A 21,531-nucleotide genomic window follows, 5' to 3' on the forward strand; every position below is an offset into this window, starting at 1 on the left:
TCGCTTTCCTTCCTTGCATGCGCGAGATTGAGCCACGGTCGTCGGCTCACCCTCGCCCGCTTTCACTCGCACATACAGCATACGGCGCGCGGCAACGGTGTCAATGGCGACGGCAAACATGCGCCTGGAGTGTTCATATAATTGTTTTCGCAATACTTACCTTAATACGGAGGCAAACGGACGGTGGGATAGAGACCACATACTCCTAATTTAGACATTGTGTGTATACCTGAGAAGCTCCGGTGGAGCTCCGAGGTTGGCTCTAAGATCCGGTTCGCTTCATTGTAGACGTGAAATTTCTGCTTCGCGGCAGGGCTAGACTGTAACTGAAAATTGGCCGCGTTGGGCACGGCGTTGCGCTGCTAATTAAACGCGAAGTCGCGAATTCAATTACCGTTCACGGCTGTTGAATTTCCATGGTGGTGAAATGCAAAAATGCTGTAATGCGCTTGCATTCAAGTGCACAGTAGGCATCCCCGGGGGGTGAAAATTGATCTGGAGTCCATCTATACAGTGTTCCTGATAATCATATCGTGGTTTTGGCATGTAAAAGTGAAAAATATAACTGCTACTGAGAAGGCTCTACACTTCATGTACAGATTCCGTGGCTTCTTCTGCAGATATCACCATCATGTTTCATAGGCACCAGAAGTCGCTAGAAAAGCAAAAAAAAAAGAATTTATCCCTCCACAAGACGCGTTCCAGAGCGTTCGTGTATTAATTTTGCGTCCTCAAAACATGACTCATCCCTACGAGCGAGATCGTTGGTGACATGTGCGCTGTGTAGTTTCGACATCGTCGTGTTTGTCATGACATGGTAGCCATACGGTCGTCCTTGTCATTGTATAATAGTCATTAGGCCGTTGTCCTAGCGCAATAGATACTGCTGTTTCTTGAGCGGCCTTCTTTAATATCGTTTTGTTCCCCTACAACGTGTCAAGAACACGCGGTGTCTGTTAAAAACGCGAATAAGGTTGTGCGCAGTCGGGCGATGATGTTTGCCTGCGCAACAAATAAGATACGACGGAATCCATTATAGGAAAAGCAGAGATGTTCGCCTGAGCTGGTATACGCTCTGGCCCGCTACTCTGCACAGTAAAAAGAAGAAGGGGGGCAAAAAAAGAATTATGAAAGATGATGCGCACTACGAAAGATGATGTGCCACCGAGACCTAGGCTCTCCATCTACATCTATCATGCGCACCCGAAATGTAACAGTTGCGGGTGTGAGCGTGCGAAGGGAAGAAGGAAGAAGAGCAAGCGCAGGCCGGCGGTGGCATGGAAGGTGGCGGCGGCAGCTCCGGGGGCGGCGGTGCCGAAGGAGCCGGCGGTGCCGCCAAGGCGCCAGCCGAGGGCCCCAGCACCTACCGCGAGGAGTCGGCCGTGCGCCGGGCCGAGCCTCAGGACTGTCCCACCATAATGCGCTTCGTGCACGCCCTGGCGCACTTCCACAACACGCCCGACGCCGTGCACATCAACCTGCAGCAGCTCGAGCACGCCATGTTCAAGGTACGTAGCCGCGCAATCGATTGCAGAACGTACCTACCCTCGGCGCTTCATCTGTGCAGTCCCTACAAAACGGATGGCATCCCATTTGATAAGGTCGTTGTGCTTCAATAGAACCCATGCGAACATTGGTGGCAGCGAGCACGGACTTTTTGTAGAGGGCTGTCGAAGCTGTCCATGCTATTAATAGTAATAAAATGAAGGAGTGGTTTCACCCTCCGAAACTGCATACACAGTTGGCTATGAGTGACGCCAAATAGTGGAGGATTCTTAATTAATTTTTACCACCTCAATTTTTTTTACGTGCGCCCAATACGCGGTACACGAGCGTTTTCGCATTCTGCTCACATCGGAATGCGATTGCCACGGCCCGCCACAACGACGCCCTCGACTCAAATCAAATCAAACTTCGTGACCAAACTTTCGTGAACAGATGCTTTCGGCATCCACGCGAACGCACTAGAGTGAATGCGGGCTCCTCATTCTATTTTTTTTTCATTTGTTCTTATAGCATTAGTAGGGGAGGCAGTCCCGGAGTTACAAAACAATCAGTGTTACCCCCTATCATTAATTAACAATATAGTAATTAACATATTATTGGCAACATAGCAAAGCCAAACAAAGTAAGGTTAACATAGCAAGAAATTAGGATGGATAAGTGTCTGCAATATACGAAGTGCGAGTGTTTCTTATGCTTCGACCAGCTCCTCGTCCCAGGAGTCACCGATAAACACAGCGCCTTCTTTAGTCGAAGGGTATCGTGCTAGAGCTCCGCTCTTTAATGTTGAGCGAGAGTTCCGAGCGGGGGTCTGTCTCACAAGACGGGGATAGCTTAGAGCAGAAGTGGATAGACACGTGCGCATTCAAGATGGCGTAAGAGGGAAACCATTTGGTTGAAGAGTATCGCAAAACACGGCCGTCGCTGATAGTATATTAATATCTGAAATAAACCCAAAAGACCATAAAACAGCGCGCGAGGTTTCTAACCGAGGTTTCATATGTTCCATTGTCGTTTCGCTCAACAATGGCCGCTATTAATTCGCTTCAGGGGGATGGGGAATCCCCGTGACGATATAACAATTGTGAATAACATGCAGGGTGTAGCAGCCGCGGCTCGTACCGTATACCGCCGCCCATCTCTGTATAGACAAGCCCACGCCAAGTTTGACGATGACGACAACGACGATGACGACGATAATGATGATGATGATGATGACGATGACGATGACGACGACGATGATGATGATGAGTCATTGGCATCCACTTTGAATCGAGGCGGGGACAACTAGTGACCTAGCCTGCTTGATTTAGTCAGGTACATTGCACATGATTTTCATTCTAGCGTTTTTGTACCGATCTCTATGATCTTGTTCTTTTTTTCAAAATTTCTCCGTTTACCTTGTATCGCTACCTATGCCTGTGAAGGATCTGGTCGTATCAATTACTTCCCTGCTTTTTCCAACCAATACTGTAAGCGCCTCTTGCTTATATCGACTGCTTCGTGGCTTCTGCTTCCGTCCACTTTAAATCCAAGCACGTCTGGAAGGTGTAGGTTACCACAGGTCTCACTGGGAGAATCCCTTCGCTTTTCATGAGGATGTGCTGAGTGGTCTCAGGATTTTTGCTGCAGCATACACATGCTCCACCTTGTTGCGAATATTTGCTCCGGTATGTTTTTCTCCTTAGGCAGCTAGCTCGGGCCTCAAATATCAAGGCAGTGCCCTTTGTTCTATCGTACAGATTTTTCTCTTCAAATTTCTTTCTCCTCAATCTTGTAAATCCTTATGGTGTTTCTTGTTTCCATTCCTTGCATCGAATTCAGTCTCGCTCTTACTTTCTTTTTGACGACTCCTGCTTGTCTATTTACATTTTCAGTTACCCTTCATTTGGTTGCAAGCTTTCTTGACCCCTTCCTCCACTCGGTGTCCACGCCTTTCAGGTAGAGATATTTGTACACTTTAGCCGCCCATTTATTTGGTTCATGTTACTGAGTCTTTCTTCATAACTAATTTTGCTCTGCGCTTCTCTGACTTCAAAAAGATGTCCAACTCTTGTCACCTGTACTGTCTCATTTGCAGTTTTACGGTGGGCTCCCAAAGCCAACCGGTCCACCGATCTTTGGTTAACTTCCAAACCCAACAATATATCTGATTTGAAGCACAGAATGACATTAGCGAACGTTGGCTCTTGCACCATTACTCCTTTCTAGATTCCACGCACCATGTCGTACTTATTGTGGCCCCTAAGGGCTTTATGTTTCATTATTATTGCATCCGCTTGACCTTTATTTTCAGGTGGTCTTGGTGCGTGCATGAGTAAGTCTTTCCTTCGTTTCGGCATACGCCGAGGAATTTAGATTGCTTGATTATGGGTATGACTTGCTTTTGAAATGGCACCGAGTAGTTCTTTATTGTGCATTAGACCGGCCAATCGCGGATAAATCAAGGGAGCTTTTAGATATGTAAAATCCTCTGGGCTGGACTTCTCCGCGATAATGTGGCCTCGCCGCCTACAGGATTATCTGACTGAACTATCTCGGTTGCCATAGTCAGAAGTTCGAATCCTCAAGTGACGAGTCTTTTTTAATTTTTTTCTTATCTGAAGGCGGTAAGCTCCAATTCGCCTCCTCCAGTACACTACATCTCCAGGCTTAAAGCGACGCCTGACACCGGCAAAAGATGCCGACAGCCAGCGGGGCTATACTAATCCAGGTAGAATCAAATCAGGAAGACCCACTGAGCCTCAACAAAAGACGCTCCCTCAACAGATTAGGAATGGGCCTCCCTAGTGCAGTATTCGTCCACTCCCTCCCCAATGACTCATTCGATCAACCAATGTCCCTCAGTCCCCACCAGCTCCGGCGCACCTGACCAAGGCGGTGGTCAGACGTGTAACGCAGCAGAGGGTGCTAAGAATCTCTGGACCCTGATAGGCCGCCAATGGAAACTGACCCTGTCAACCTTTAATCAGACTTAGTAAGATTAGAAGAACTGGTGAGGCTTATACCTTGCTGAATGATGGACCTGTCTTCTGCTATAGAGGTCTGCCAGATATGAAGGAATACGGGGTAGGATTCCTAACCCATAAGGACTTAGCGGGCAACATTGACGAATTCTACAGCATTAATGAGAGGGTAGCTGTAATCGTAATCAAAGTAACTTAAGGTATAGATTAAATGTAGCACAAGCCTATACGCTCCAACATCCAGTCACGATAATGATGAAGTAGATCAGTTTTATGAAGATGTTGAATTAGCGATGAGAAAAGTGCAAACGCAGTATACTGTAGTAATTGGTGACTTCAATGCAAAAGTGGGGGGGGAAAGCAGGCTGGTGAACAAGCAATTAGCGACTACGGCATTGATTCTAGGAACGCTAGAGGAGAGATGCTAATAGAATTCGCAGAATGGAATAAGATTCGAATAATGAACACCTTTTTCAGGAAGCGTAGCAACAGAAAGTGGACCTGGAAAAGCCCTAATGGCGAAACAAGAAATGAAATAGATTTCATACTTTCTGCACATCCCAGCGTACCGCAGGATGTAGAAGTGTTAAGTAGCGTGAAATTCAGTGACGATAGGTCTAGGATTCACTTCAATTTGAATAGAGAAAGAGTAAAATCGGTCAGGAAGAAACGGGTCAACCTAAACGCAGTAAGGTTGAAAGCCGACCAATTCAGGCTAGTACTTGCAAACAAATATGCAGCATTAGAACAGAGAGATGAAGATGACATAGAGGTAATGAATGAAACCGTAACTAGGCTAGCTTAAGGAGCAGCAGTTGAAGTGGGAGGTAAGGCACCAAGGCAACCAGTAGGTAAGCTCTCCCTAGCAACAAATGACCTAATACAAAAACGGCAAAGAATGAAAGTGTCAAACTCAAGAGATCAGATAGAATTCGCGAAATTGTCAAAACTTATCAAGAAGGAGAAAATAAAGGTTATTTGAAATTATAATGTCAGAAAGACTGAGGAAACAGTAAAAAATGGACGCAGCATGAACTCAGTGAAAAGAAAACTTGACATAGGACAAACCAAGATGTATGGGCTGGAAGATAAGCAAGGTAATATCAGCAATATTGAATATATAGTAAAATCAGCGCAAGAATTTCATACTGACCTGTACAGTGCCTAGAGCAGCCACGATACCTCCATTCGAAGTAGTAATGAACAAGTTACAAAGGCTCTTCCTATATATAGCGACGAAGTTAGAAGGACCTTGCAAGACATGAAACGGGGAAAATCGGTAGAAGATGGAATAACAGTCGATTTAATCAGAGATGGAGGAAACACAATGCTCGAAAAACTGCTGGCTCTCGATACTTAGTGTCTATCGACTTCCAGGGTCCCAGAGAACTGGAAGAATGGCAACATTATACTAATCCACAAAAAGGGAGACGTTAAAGAATTGAAAAATTAAAGGTCCATTAGATTACTTCCAGCGTTATATAACGTATTCACCAAGATCATTTCCAATAGAATAAGAGCAATACAGAACTTCAGTAAACCATAGTAACAGGCTGGCTTCAGGAAGGGATACTGTACTATGGATCACATCTATGTCATCATTCAGGTAATTGAGAAATCCGCCGAGTGAAATCGGCCTCTCTATATGCCTCTATAGCTCCTAGAGTCCGTTTACCCAGGTCAATTACTCACAGGGGACCCTAACCATAAGAAGGAAATTTACAGAAGAATAAAAATGGGTTGGAGTGCATACGGCAGACACTGTCAGATCCTGACTGGAAGCTTACCAATATCATTGAAAAGAAAGGTGCGCACTCAGTGCATTCTACCAGTGCTAACATGTGGGGCAGAAACTTGCATATTGACAAAGAAGCACCAGAACAAGTTAAGGACTGCGCAAGGAGTGATGGAATGAAGAGTGTTAGGCGTAACGTTAAGAGACAGGAAGAGAGCGGCGTGGATCGGAGAGCAAACGGGGATAGCCGATATTATATTTGACATTAAGAAAAATAAATAGAGTTGGGCAGTTCATGTAATGCGTAGGTTAGATAACCGTTGTACCATTAGGGTTACAGAATGGGTTCCAAGAGAAGGGGAGCGCAGTGGCGGACGACAGAAGACTAGTTGGGGTGAAGAAATAAAGAAATTCGCAGGCGGAAGTTGAAATTGGTTGGCGCTGGAGGACAGGAGTAATTGGAGATGGCAGGGAGAGGCCTTCGTCCTGCAGTGGGTATAACATAGGCTGATGATGATGTTGATGAATTACTCGTCTCTTCATTGAAGATCATCATTCCCGTTTTCTCTGCGTTAAACTTGAGGCCTAGATTTGTCGCTGCGTTGCCACAGATATTCGCAAGTGTCTGCAAGTTTCTTGCATTGTCCGCTAGCAGCACTGTGTCGTCCGCATGCATCAATCAGGGGACGACCTGTTGCTCCATTTGTCTATTGCGCATGTAGGATAATTCAAACTTGAATTCACTGTTTTACAGTCGGGTTTCTATGCCTTTAGCCTAAAGCGGGAACAACAATGGAAACAGAAGACATGCTTGCTTCAGTCCTTGGTTAATTTCCACCACTTCATTACATTTTCGACCACCGAAATAATTTGTACTCGTCCATCTGTACATATTTCTGTATATCTCAGTAGCTCCGCAAAATTGTCATCTATGCCTTCGTGCTCGAGAATATCCCATAACAGTTCCCTGTATACGCTGTCATAGGGTCCTTCAATATCTAGACATGCTGTCCATAAAGATCTATTCTGAGCTTCTGAAATCTTTATGCTCTGATTTAGTACAAAAATATTATCCTGTAAGCGTCTGCCTTGTCTGAAACTATTCTGTAGTCCCCCCCCCCCCCCCCCCCCCAGTACAACATTTTTCCCAATACACTTCGACAGTTGTTTTTTATTACTTGCACTGCCATGCTATCATGACCGACGTTACCGTAACTGGCCTGCGCGAGCTCGTCCTATCACCTTTTCTTTTGTAGATGAGGTTCGATCATCTTGCTTTCACGCCATCCAATTGGAATTTTCTTCGTTCTAGTCGCTTTTTCTATGGAATTAGCAGTGCCTTGCTCTTTGGTCAGAGGATCTTGATTAACTGTATAGGGAGTTCATAGGGTCTTGCAGCCGTGGTATATTAGGAGCATTTTCTTCTGTTTTTCTTTTCGAGTATATGCTTTCTGTGCTAAATATTGATATCTCAGGCTTCTCTGTTGCTGCTGGATCTGTTTGAGTCTTAACCACGCTTTCCTTCGTGCCGAAGTTATCCCTAATAACGTCTGTGATACACAGCAGCGCATCGTCTCCCTTTGAGTGTGTTTCCGGCTTCATCTCTTATAGCCGTTTGCGAATCTTTACTGGGAGCTCCGAGTGTTCTTACATGCTTGCAAAATAATTTTAACGCGATCGCGTTAAGGAGCTCGTGTCGCAGTAAAGCCGCTGTCGGCGGCGTTGGCCGTGAGCGAGAAATCCCTGAAGGCAATTCATAAAAAAAACTTGTAAGATGGGCTGGGTGGCAATCGAACCAGGGTCTCCAGAGTGTGAGACTAAGACGCTGCCACTCATCCATGAGTTCGATGGCTCAAAGACGGACAAAAGCACCTCTAGTGAATGCGGTGTTGCCTTAGAAAGGTGCCGTAGAAAGTTATACTGCGGTGTACATCAGTAGTTATTAGCATGTAAATTACAGAAGTCGCAGTTAAACGCGTAGCGAAGTACGTTTCCGCTACATTACTTCTGCGCTTTTGGTGCGCCTTTGTCTCTTTTGCGAATGTTATGTACACATGTATACCCAACGTTCACTTATGCATTTAGTTTTCTCTTGCATGAACTCACTCCCCCTTTTCGTTTCTCGGCATTTGTTCGATCTAAGGAGCATCTCTTCTTTGTGCAATCCCAACTTCTCGATGATTCCTTGACGCCTGCTCAGTGGCGTAGTACCGGGGGGAGGGGTGGGGGGGCTCGGGTGGCCAGGTGCCAGTTGACGGAGGGGGCTGTCATGCATGCCCGAATACCCCCCTCCCCCCTTTTTCCGCCGGCTTGGCTGGGCGTAAATGGTAATGAATGCTCCGGTAACCAGCAGCTCGAGCTTATGTACCCGATGTAGCCGCAGGATTGTCGGCTGCAGCTTTACCAACATCCTAAGTAATAATGGAACGAATGCGCGGGCTCTAAAAATTAATTCGCTATGTGGTCGCTAAAGTACTAGTCTTAGCGGAACGTTTCGTGCGCGGTGTTGTCTTGCTCGGAGCGGGCGTCGCTAAACATACAATCTGGCGATGTGGCTCTTGGGCCCCTCTTCCGTTCAGTCCGCGCTGCGAAGACGAACAGAAACAGCGGCAAGATCCCCCCTGTACGAACGCGTTTGCGGCGAAGCGTGCCTCGAGAGCGACGGTGCAAAGTTTACAAATCCGGCCACGCACGAACGGGATCCTCGGAATCGTCTTCAAACTCGGTGCGGCCGAAGAGTTTGACGGCTTATAACGACACGACAGGCCGCAGTCGCCGGTGCTGCGAGAGAGGTGTTCGGCTCGCTTTTATTTTCCGTGTGCTGCTGATCCATAAATGTTCCTTACATGTCTCTTTTACCCTTTGTCACTTCATACCTCGGCTAATTAGCATGCCTACGCCTCCACCTTTCCTTGCCCGGTCATTCAGTTGCGCCTCTCCCATACAACGCTGTCGATAACAGGCGGCTGCTCCAAATCTCGAAGATGCGTTTTGGTCAAGGCGTACACGATAATAGCTTCGTCATTCAGCTGCGTTTCCATTTCCAGCCATTTTTCCTGCTTGCGACCACCTTGCAATTTTACCGTCTCTGTACTTATCGTTTGCGCGTTTTTCTCTCAACCGTTCATTCAATTCACGTGAAAAGATCAACAATGGTTGGAGAAGAGTTGCCTGTCGAGCCAGCCTTTCGACAACGGCACTTGTCTTGGTCGAGGCAACAACTTCCACGAATGCTTGATGGAAACTTGCAGCCGTGAAATTGCTAAGTGGGCGTGTAGAGAATGATGGCAGAAGTCGAAATTTTGTAAAAAACGAGTCTGTGTCAGTCACGGAGCGAGGGTATAGAGGGGACAGCGGGGAGGTGTAGCTGATTATTTCATGGAGTAGTACGACTACGAAATAAACAAGAGCACTCACGTGCAAGCAGTGAATTCCAGGGGCCTAATTCTTCGTGATAACCGGAAGAAGAAATATACTGTTTGGATGGTTACAAAACGAGCAATAAATGTTGCAGAAAAGAAAAGGTTAACCGAAACCAAGTAGTTTCAATAGACTCGCTTTCGAACTGATTGCTTAGATTTCAAATTAACTCTGCTTGCTCAATCCGCTCGGCCGCTACGTAGCATTCTGCTGCTTTGCACGAGGCCATGAGTTTCAATTCCGTCCACGGCGGCCGCATTACGAGAGGTTTAATGCACAGAATGCTCGTGTACCGCGCTTTGCAGGGATGTGCAGTTAAAAGCACCACATCATGTAAAATAAATACAGAGGCCTCCACTACGGTGTACCTCGTAGTCAACTTTTCAGCTTCTGGATGTTTAAACTCGCAATTTAAAATAACCTAATACTTTTCACACTTCTCTTCACTGGAAGAAAAACGCTAGCTTTATGAATATTTATCAGACGCAGAGAAACAGAGAAAAATAGTGTGAGCGATCTGTTAATTTTGCGTACATATCGGAAAACAAACGCCGTATAAAGAGTGAGAATAATTAACTCACAGCCTTCCGGCTCCGAAAGTGAGGAGTTCGACAGGGGCGAACACGAGATCCATAATTATGCGAAAAGTCGCTGCAGACTCCTGAGAGTAAACATAACCTTCTGATGACTCGAATTTTATTTCGAAGCAAAATATTATCGTAAGTGTCCAGGCTCGCCTTCATTTAAGCCACAACTGCAATAATTCCATTACCCGAATAAAAAGAAAAAAAATCGGACTTGACGATAACAAGTATTTAATAAGATCTTGATGAGGGCTAGTTGGTTCATATTTAGAACTGGGGTCGAACAGCACTAACGAGCTTTGGGAGAGAGCCTTGGCAAGCTCCGAACTCGAGGATCAGCAACGGCTGATTGCGAGGGCCCAGGACGCGGCCCGAGCTCAAGGCATTCTCGAATGAGGACGCCTCTGCAAAGCTGCATTCACCAAATAAAAATGTTTATTCTCTCTCTCTCTCTCTCAGCGCGAATAAGAGAAGCACACGAGAAAACAAATACGCGTGTCAGCGCTTGTCTGTGGCATTTCTTTCCTCGTGTCCTTGTCTTATTCGCGCTGTTCGACCTCACTTCTAGATATAATTAGTTAGGTCAAAAATTACTGTGTGAAAACATATTTTGCCTTAGATGCAATTGAATCGTGTTGCAGGCAGAAAAAAAAAAGAAGTCTTGACACACAAGAAAAGCATTTCCTTCGCACAAGCACTTTTGTTTTATAGCCTACGCCGCGCCGTTCAGGTAACGATGTAAGGCTAGCTGTGCTTTCGCGGCGTTTCGATGGTGAAAATAATTGTTTGAGCTTGGTCCAGATCAAATGGTGTAGTTGTCCTTTTGACACGAAGCGCTTGTGGCAGGCCATGGCCGTTAAGTTCGCGCACGCTGTCCGGCACGCGCAAAAAATCGTGCTTCGACAGCGAAGCGAAACGCAGGAGGACGCTGTCTGTACTCTCGGCCGTTGTAAATTCTTTGCGGAAGGTGGCGTCCAGATGGATGGATGGATGGATGGATGGATGGATGGATGGATGGATGGATGTTATGAGCGTCCTCTTTGGAACGGGGTGGTGGGTTGCACTACCAAGCTTTTGCTGTTGTACCGCCTAATGTCCTACCTAGGTTCAACAAGAAAAAAAAAACACAATGAAGTCTCACAACCAAATTTTCCGGTCCCCTATTGCGAACTGTGCTTTTGTACGCCTCCGTTTTTGTCTTTTCCCTACTTTTCTTCCACCAATCCTCCAATCGCCTCTTACCAATCCCTATTGCGGACGCGTTTACTTTTCCACTGCTCTCGCTGAACCCTATGGCTTATAGGATTCCAGTGGTGCCTAAATCGACCACTGGGCAGACGTTTTCACATTCTAATAAAACATTCTGCATTGTTTCCCTAGCTTTACTGCAGCAAGCACATGCTTCTTCTTCCTTCTTATATCTCGCTTTAAAGGTGCGTGCTCTAAGGCATCCTGATCTCGATTCGAAAGGTAATGAGTTTCCCTTTGAGTTATCATAAATTGCTTCTTTCCTGATTTCGTTTCTTCCTCTTAAGTATTTACTCATGGCAGGTTTCTTTTCCATTGCCGTCAGCCATGAGAGTATATCAGCCTCTCTGACTTTCCGCTTGACGTTCTTTGTTGCGCTGTCATAGGCTCCTGTAATGTCTAAAAAGGCCACATATAACGGTCTGCTTTCTACTTTTAATAATTCAGTATACTGAGTAAGAACAAATAAGTTGTCATCTAAACGCTTGCCTATTCTGAAGCCATTCTGAAGTTCTCCCAAAACGCTATTATTCTGTGTCCATGCTTGCAGCTTTAATTTGATTGTCTGCATTGCTAGCCTGTATATTACCGATGTAATGGTCAAGGGTCTATATGAGTGAATTCTTTCTTTCTTTCCCTTATCTTCATAAAGTAAATTCATTCTACTTTGTCGCCAACTGTCTGAGATCCGTCTATCTTTTAAAGCTTTTCCCACTGCTTTCAGCAGAGCTTCCTTAATTTTTGGTTCCAGTTCATTAGTCAACCTAATGGGAACCTCGTCTAGCCCTGTGGATGTGCGCTTAGGAATTTTCTCTTCGGTTTTCTTCCAGTTGAAATTTGTCAGCACCAGCTCCTTTTCCACCTGGGTCTCCTTCATGCTCTTTTTTTCCTCGAATACAACCTCGTGATTGCTTTGGAAAGATTTGGCTGTTATTTTTCAGATGTAATTTATTGCCACTTTTCCTTCCAGTCTGTTTCCATCTTTGTCTAGGATATGTTGTTGTATTGTTGTTGACTTCCTGCTTAATAATTTTATGTGGTTACATAATATTTTAGGTGTGGCCTTCTTTTTCTCACGCATTTCTGATAACCGACGTTCCCTTTCACCTTTTATCTTTGCTTGCACCAGTATTTGAACCATATACTTTTTGTCCCGGTATATTTCCAACATACTGGCTATATCATCCTGCGGCAACTGCGCCTTCTTTACCTACCTGTGCTCTCGGGATGCTTTCTGTCGTTCAGCAATCGCTTCTCGAATCTCCCTGTCCCACCAGCTTTTCGGTTTCTTTTTCCTTTCCAACGAACATGTTATTTCTCTCCGTATTTCTGTCGTTATTACACTTATAAGCTCACTATATTCCTACTCTTTATTTGACCATTTGCCAAGTTCTTCATTGATTCTAGTGAATATATTTGTTATTTGTTCAGTGTTCGAAATTGGACTGACCACAACCATGGCGACACCATGCCCCCTTGCGGCACTGTGGTTGTCTATACCAACCCTCGGGGCTGCACTCTAGGAGAATGTGGCGAAGCCACACAGAGGCACGGAAAGCGCAGGTAGTCGTAGGGCACTGCAACTGATGGCGTCGTCCGTTTGAGAATTACAGGAACGATGTGCAAAAAACATAGAAGAGAGGGCTTTCATCGCAAATGTTTCAACGATTGGGCACATCAATTTAGGAAGGCAAGCACACATAAACAGTTGATTCCTCAAACAACTGTCACCTTGTTCGGTCGGTAGGTCGGTAGATCGGTCAATCAAAAGAAAACAAAACCTATGTTCAAAAATACATATGCCAGCAGGGAACGCCGACAACGATCACTTATGAGTCAGCGTTAGAAACGGACGTATGTGCAAGGAATCTGTACGGATGCTGCGGTGTATACACCGCCTTCGCAGAGTGAGCCTCGCGAGCTGTGGGCCTTCCTCGCCACCATCCGGCGCCAGGACACCGGCAAGGCGATGGTGGAGGCCGAAGAGGCACCCGCCGGCATGGTCACCTTCCACTACCGCTACTCGGCGGCGCTGGGCGGCCGCATCCTCTACATCGAGGACCTGTTCGTGTCGGAGGAGTGTCGCGGACGCGGGCTGGGCGTCGCCCTGCTGCGCGCCGCCTGCGAGCAGGCGCTGCGGGACACCTGCCGGGTCGTCCAGTTCAAGGCGAGTCTCGGCCGCATTCCGAACATCGAGGGCTGCCTCTCGACACCTTCGCTGCCCTGATTGACTGAACGTGGCTTACAGCGACAACATTATCGAGCTCAGTTTAGCGACAAGACGCGCATGGTGCATGCTTGTCGGCACGAAATCAGTCGATTCGGACGCAATTGGAATTATAGGAGGCTTCGCAACAAGTAATTACGGGCTGCACGACTAGTCGTACGGCGAATCGAATGGCTCTACACGCGTGTTTCTTTCCGAAGCACCTTGTATCCAAAACAGCAGCACTAGCAACACAACAGAAGCGACAACAAACATTTGCCGGTTTCCTGCTTCTAAGATCACTAACTACGTGACGCCTGCGGTTGAAAGGATCTGCCACAGCCGCCGCTATGGAAATTATCGGCGCTCGCTAACACACGCACAAATACTCATGGAAGTCGATGGGAAGGTGGCGCTGTGGTGGCATAAGGGGAATTAAAGTACCACATGCTTAATCCACAGCAAGCGCGCTCGGGTCCCACCTGCGAGAAATTGTCTTTTTGTTCACCGGGCTTTCATTTCCATTTTCTGCATCACTTCTGCATTTTAATTACAAATAAGCGGTAATTTCCCCTATGCTTTCCCTCGTTTCATTGTCTGTCTGTTTCATATGGTTGTAACCAAAAGAAAATCGAGCCCCATCGGTTTCCCTTGTTCTTTTCCCTCACATTAATCACAGAGTACAGGTCAAAGTGCGACTGGCAACTGTTTATTTTTCCATGCGTTGTCATATTTATGGAGCTGTAAAAAGAAGAAAGGAGAGTAAGAGGCAAAACGGCACCCTCGCCTACACGAACTATATCATCCCTACTTACTCTCGATGAAATCACCTTCTACGCACAGATGACAAATTGAATGATGACGCGCTGACACACTTTTATGCGCGTATCGAAAACGCACTTTGTCCTTCGCTCCGACCTGCACTTGTGCTTCCGTATAGCCTATTTACGTTGTGCTCTTCGTTTAAGCCCACTTTAAGAAGCAACGTCAACAATTTATCCTCACTTACTACCGCGCTGATCCCGTGCGTTTCACTCATGACAGGAAGCTTTATACTATGGGAATTCCTATCTAAATGCATAAGAATGGATAAATCATTTTCTTCGGAATCAAATTAATCTATTTTAATAAAGCATTGGTATATTGAAAAGAAAACAATGTTTCGTCTTTCCTAACAAAAAATTTAATATATCAAGAAATAAAAAAGAAAAGGAGACTAGCCTCGTTGGTCATTCTTACTCGGCAATAAAATGATATCACAAGTCTGTCAAATCTATTTAATGGGGCATCCAAAGCAGGGAAATCCGGTATATTTTACCCCGCCCAGAATGCACAGTAATATAGCAATAATTTCTGAACAGCAGTCTTGCAGGAGTCATGTAAACAATGTAAATACTTCACACAAGCTGTAATGTCATATTTGTCTCCTGGCGATGATCTAACAGACCTCTATACGTAGAATTGTGATTGTCTGATTATCTCGTGGTTCAAAGTTAGGGAACTGTTAACTCAGTGCTCGAATCTTTCTTTTTTTAAGTTTATTGATTTCCGACGATTGCAATAAATAAAACCACACCATAAACCGATTTTCGGCAATCTTAGGTAAGAACATCCAGGCCATAGATCAACATTATACTTGCAAAAGCCGATAGAATTCAGCTTATTCGCTCAAACGCAAAAAATATTGTTCGAATTGGGTCCAGTCTTGTTAACGAGAGCATTTCGGCGTTTCGCATGTATTTGAATACGAAAATCCGAGTTTGGGTCTCCCGAGTGAGGAGGGAGTTTCCCCTCTAGAGCTTCCGTATAAATACGTGGGAATGGAGAAATGTCTTCTTTGACAACTGCTGTACAGAATGAAATCAGGTTTGTTGCATTGAAAAGAAAAAGTTAAAATCTAGGGACCGTGTAAGAACCAGTCTTTTTACCTAGGCTGTAAGTTTTTTTTCACAAGAATTGAGAAAGAAAGAAGACCCGTCAACTTCAACTTAAGTACTGAGTGCTCTGTCTCTCAGTTATTAATAGCGATATCGCGATTCTGTATGTTGCTTACACCTAAGATATTTAAAGCGGACAATCATCATTATCAGCCTATATTATGTTCACTGCAGGACGAAGGCCTCTCCCTGCGATCTCCAATTACCTCTGTCCTGCACCAACCAATTTCAACTTGCGCCTGCGAACTTAACTTCATCACCCCACCTAGTCTTCTGTCGGCCTCGACAGCGTTCCCTTGTCTTGGCACCCATTCTGTAACCCTATTGGTCCACCGGTTATCTAACCTACGCATTACATGACCTTCCCAGCTCCATTTCTTCCTCTTAATGTCAATTAGAATATCGGTTATCCCCGTTCAGTCTCTGATCCAAACCGCTCTCTTTCTGTCTCTTAATGTTGTGCCTAGCATTCTTCGTTCCATCGCTCTTTGCGTGGCCCTTAACTTGTGCTCGAGCTTCTTTGTCAGTCTCCAGGTTTCTGCCCCATACGTTATCACCGGTAAAATGCACTGATTGTAAACCTTTCTTTTCAATGATAGTGGTAAGCTTCGAGTAAGGATCTGACAGTGTCTGCCGTATGCACTCCAACCCATTTTTATTCTTTTGTAAATTTCCTTCTCATAATCAGGGTGCCTTGTGAGTAATTGACCTAGCTATTAACGTACTCCTTCATAGACTCTGGACGCTAACTAACGATCCTTTACTTTTGTTCCCTTGCCGGGCTGTTGATCATTATCTTTGTCTTCTGCATAATAATATTCAACCCTATTGATACGCTCTCTCTGTTAAGGCCCTCAATCATTTGTTGTAACTCGTCCCCAAGCGGGCAATGTTGATGTATTTTACAGTGCTCGCACTTAAGTCCCGTTGGTTGGTTGCGACTTCTGCGAAGCCCTCGTAATCATAATAATAAATCCACGTACGCTGTAAACTCATTCATCACATCTGCACGCCTCAGATGATCTAACGAATGTAATCTACACAACTGCAATGTCAGTTTCTCGTGCAGAGTCACGGATTTGTAAACTTCGGCCATCATTTCTTTATAAGAACTTCCCGATCTTTTTGCATTTTGTGTGTGTAAAAGTTGCCATCCTCTAAATCAAGATTCTGCCATCAACACGTGCTAGAACTGAACTTTCTCTCTCGAATGCAACACATTTCGTTCGAAGCGGTCCAGCACTCGTCCCGAGCGAGCAATTTCGCCGTTTCACATGTATTTGAATATTAAAATCACGCAGTTGGTCACGAGCTGGAGCTTTCTCTCAAAGCTTGCTCTTCGTATAGGTTGTCCAAAAATAAGCGCGACATCGCTGGAACGCAGGTGCACAAGGACAACATGGGAGCTCAGAGACTCTACTTGAAACACGGCGCATTGGATAAGAGCGAGGCGGGAGAGGTGCGCCTCTTCTTCTTCGACCGGGACAGCCGCTTCCCACCTCTGGAGGAGAAGTAGAAAGCCAGCTAAGGGTCCTGGCCCGTCTTCTGGAGCTGGGGACGCCCCGCTGATCTCGCGCTTTTCGAACCTGTGGGTTTAAGTGCGTGCAACCGATCGGAGAAGCTGGAATGCGAAATTAAAACGAAGCTTAGTAGCCGAGCACTATTACGTGTGGCTATGTCCCTGTGTAGTTTTCCTATGTACTATATCACTTTCTTTTCGACATAACATTTACTGTGGCTTTTCTGGGGACAGTAATCCCGGTGCAAGGAACACGGCTACGCCAAGACTTGGCGTGGCTGCCCGCGCGTTATACAGAGTGTTTCACAGGTAACGTTTTGTCGGTGCATGTTTATAGAGGGTTTATGCACATTTCGTCTTTTTTTTTTGTTCGGAGAGGGAGGTGGGTTCTAATGAATGTGGACCACAGATAGAGCCTTCGACTGGCAGTGTGTAACTTTCTCGTCTCTTATATGTTGCGCCTTTGATATCACCAGAAACCTAGTTTTCAGGCGCTTTTTTTGTTTTTGATAAGTGAGGCCCTGTAGTCTAGGCTCCGAGTATACTTGCCCATTACGTATGTTGAATATACCTTCTGTCATCATTGTTCTTGTTTCTTGGTGAAATGGCGCAACCCACTCACCGTCACACATCTAGTTGCTCTTTGTTTTCCTCTTATTTCTCCCTGAGAACAGAGTAGCTGGATAAGTTAACGTGCCTCAAGACGAACTCTCTGTTTTTGTGATTAGGTTTTTCTCTGTGTGTGTGTCTATTTTTTCTCCTTATTGTCAGGCAAGAGTTGGTAGCTATTGGATGGTGGGAGGAGTGGGACACTTAATATTTCGATTTCTAATAGAGAGCCACAGCATTGACTGGCCTTTCAACAAAGGGCATGACTTTGGGTCACTTTGGGACAAGCGATGCTCGACCACCCACAGTAAGTAGACCCAACTTGTTTGCTCTTTTACAAAACTTTTACTACTACATGTGGCCCAAAAGCTCAATAGCCTTGCATGTATTTGTCTAAATACTTGCTTTATTACATCAAAACCGTAGGCGTAACTGAAGCTTTTTTGCGAAAAGAAATCGCTTTACGCGTGGAGAGCAGCTTGTGGAAAAGTGGGACAGCTAAGCAGTGGGAGGAAAGGGACACTATCTCACTCCCCCGGAATTCTATGCACACTACCGTTGCATAACCTCGGAAATGTTATGGCCCCGTAACCATCGTCCATTTAACAATGAGCCTTCAAGACATGAAGACTGCATGATGTCTTCTGCAACCTAAGGGGCCTCGATGCCCACGCATTCAGGCGCCCTACTGCGACGGATTGATGAGAGGCAATCAAAGGCGGAAATATGCGAAGGCAGATGGCCACAGTGAACAATGAAGCAAGAGGTCTACTGTCGCTGACAACCTGTGAATTCAGTACAAGCTCCACCCAGAAAAAATGCAATGCACCTGCCATTCACGTCTCAAAAAGAGCCGAGACAGCTGACCGCTAGCTCACAGCCTAATGACTTTGCTCTGCTAATGTAAATGTTAGGATATTTAGGATAGTCGGAAAGTTAAATCTCGTCGTTTCAAATTAAAGTATTACCTTGGGCCGAGCACTGATATCAGGATCTACTGAAAAAAGTATGCCAAGGCGTTCAGGTTTCGTCCTAAAACCAGTGACACAAATACAGTTCTGTACGAAAAAAGAAACATTTAAACATGTAAAACCGCCTGGCGCCACAGAAGTAAAGGGAACTAATTGGCTGGTGCATTTATGTGTTTTGTTTACTTGAACAGCTTATATACAGCCTTTTTATTCTTAGGTTGTCACCCACTATACACCTTCCCCCGAGGTATGCCGTCGCGACAACAGAAAAAAGAGAGCCCACTTGAAGCCACATCGAGTAAATGCTAGGAAATAGTGCATTCTCCAGGGGTCTTCTCAACGGCAATCATCACATGTGATGTCTATTCATACGTTCCCAAAACCCGCGCCAAGCAAATCATTTGGTTAAGGTTGAAAGAAAGGGAGCACCAAAGTCATAATCGACGCACGCCGCAGTGAAATTAGCCGTTGAGCAAGAACATGCCGAGAAGTAGAGACGTTTTCAAGAGCTGAAGGTGCAAGCTAAAGCGAGACAGAGCTCTCAGAAACATGAGAGCGCAAAAAAGGAAGATCGCCCAATAAGTAACGAGCAGCTCAAATGAAGATGAGTGGAAAGCCAATCAGAGCGAGGAAAGAGAAAGCCAACGTCTTTCGACGGAAATGTAGGAGCTACATGAGCTACATGAGACTTTCAAAGAGATTCTCTTCCTCTCAATCACCCCCCCCCCCTCCCCCGGTTTTATTTGTCGATACAGTAGAGGAAACCGACAATATTAATATGACTGGGACGTTTCTGAGTAAAAAAGAAAACAAGTTGGCAATTTTACTTTCCTATACAGATGGACAAAGGAATTATACCCCAGACTGCACAATTTGCAAGTTGCGAATTTCCATATTAATGGGAGGAAGAAAGCGAGCACAGCAGTGCTGCCCTGCAGGTGGAGTGGTGTGGACGACACTTGCATTCTTCTGCTTTATTTTTCTTCTGTTAAGTTCTTGCAGAGGTTCTGGCTCTGTACTGCTCAGATATGACGCATATTCCATTGCGTTATGTTCATACCACTATTTCGTTTGTTTACAATAAAAAATTAAAAAGTATAGTAAAGGTGTCTCATACCTGCCCACTCTCCCCTAATACTGTTATTTCGTGACTTCTCCATTGCCACCGGGCAGTTCAAGTGTCTACATAAAAGTTAATTACTTGAAACGACTTGAAATATTCTAAGTTTAGGCAAGGTGATATTCGTTCCATTTTAGCCTTTTAGACACAAGTGCTTTGTCTATTTTTTTATACTGTCCCTGTGTTCTCTGTGGGCTGAAATACTAAAGAAACAGAGAATTAAGATACCAGCTGCTTTTTCTTATTATTTGGAATAAATGAATGGTATAGTATTACACAAACAGAACAACCCTGACGTGTCCATCATGCCTCTATTCCGTGATCAACACCCTGCCGTGCAGCAAAACACAATATGCATAACTGCTGTAAGCAAGTCACTGTTATATTATACCATAAGCAGCTGAAGAAAACGCGCTGCCAGGCTAGTTAGCGACTAGTTGAAGGCTAGTTGTACTCCTGAGTTAATACTTTGTCCGTGTTCTTCTTTGTGAAAACCCATAAATCTGATGCGCCTTTATGGATGATTGTCGGGGAGGAAAGCGCCTGGCAGCAGCACATTAGTCGTTCTTTGCTTAAGCACTTAAATAATTTAGAAATGTCAGAGCTCTTTGCTACAAAGAAATTTTTGGATGTTACCAGCATGTTGGAAGGAGAGCAGCAGATAGGTTATGCTTTTTTCATAGATGTAGAGGATCTATTTTATTCTGCACCCCATAACGACCCGTTTATTGAAGTTAGACAATGCTATTGGATCTTGCCGTTAAGTGCGGGATTTGGCCGACGTTAAGGAGGATATTGAGATGAAACGGAAGGTTTTTTTACCTTCCGTAAAACATGAACTAATTAACAATCATAAAGTCATTGATGGCCGGCAGCAAATCGGACGCTGCGGCCCGTGGCAAGAAGCCTGAAAGAGGTGAATGAATGAAGGAATGCTTTCTCTGCTCCCTGTCTCTCGCTTTTAACCCCCCTTCGGTGTCACGGGGTCACGTCATTTTAGGCCAATCGTCGAGCCCGCTCAGGTGTCTTCGTTTTGCTCTAATGGTAGGCGCCCGCGTGCAAGTGCCGTCATATTCGGCCGATAGTGTCGCTTCAAGGGCTCCACTGTTCGAGGGATGACTTGCCACCGGTATTGCCTCCTGGTCTGCAACTGCCATCACAACCGGCAGATGGTGTGGCTCCGAGGGCTTTACGGTGACTTACTCACGGATGACTTACAGCCGGCGTTGCCTGGAGGAGACGGGTTGTTTTCGAACGAGCTTTCAGAGCTGCAAAACAGCTATGCTCGGGACCAGGATCAACTACCTGGAACCGCGCCAGGCTCTCGTTGCACCTTCGGGAAGAGTCAAGCAGGGGGTGGAGATAATAGCTCGACGCGCGGGGCACGAGGAGGGGGTCGCCAACTTGTCTGGACGTGCGACGCCTCGGGTTGGGGTCGCCAACTTGTCTGACAGGTCCGGGAACGTGTTAGACGCGCTGCTGCGCACCTTAATTGGGTGCGACGGCGATACGATGTGATCTGGTGAACTCGAAGGATGCCAGGAAAAGGATCCATATCTAACAATGCATAGAAATAAATGGCACAATTGCCTTCAGAATGCAGCTGGGTTGAGAGTCGACAACTTTAGTTCACATTTAGAGATTTATATCAACGCCACGCTCATCCAGTTTGACAACCGTCGGTTTCTACAGCGCCAGGGCATTCGCATAGGA

The 21,531-nt window shown here is 45.5% G+C and overlaps 1 protein-coding gene across 1 annotated transcript; it reads left to right on the forward strand.

The window, feature by feature from the left end:
• Nucleotides 1-1,218: 1,218 nt before the first annotated feature.
• LOC135919193 (diamine acetyltransferase 1-like) lies at nucleotides 1,219-17,256 on the forward strand. The gene is made up of 3 exons (XM_065452903.1): nucleotides 1,219-1,508; nucleotides 13,363-13,623; nucleotides 16,984-17,256. Exons 1-3 carry the CDS (start codon nucleotides 1,278-1,280, stop codon nucleotides 17,113-17,115), a joined length of 624 nt encoding a protein of 207 aa, XP_065308975.1. The 5' UTR covers nucleotides 1,219-1,277; the 3' UTR covers nucleotides 17,116-17,256.
• The last annotated feature ends 4,275 nt before the right edge of the window (nucleotides 17,257-21,531 follow it).

The sequence above is a fragment of the Dermacentor albipictus genome, chromosome 2, assembly GCF_038994185.2.
Source record: "Dermacentor albipictus isolate Rhodes 1998 colony chromosome 2, USDA_Dalb.pri_finalv2, whole genome shotgun sequence".
Lineage (NCBI taxonomy): Eukaryota > Metazoa > Arthropoda > Arachnida > Ixodida > Ixodidae > Dermacentor > Dermacentor albipictus.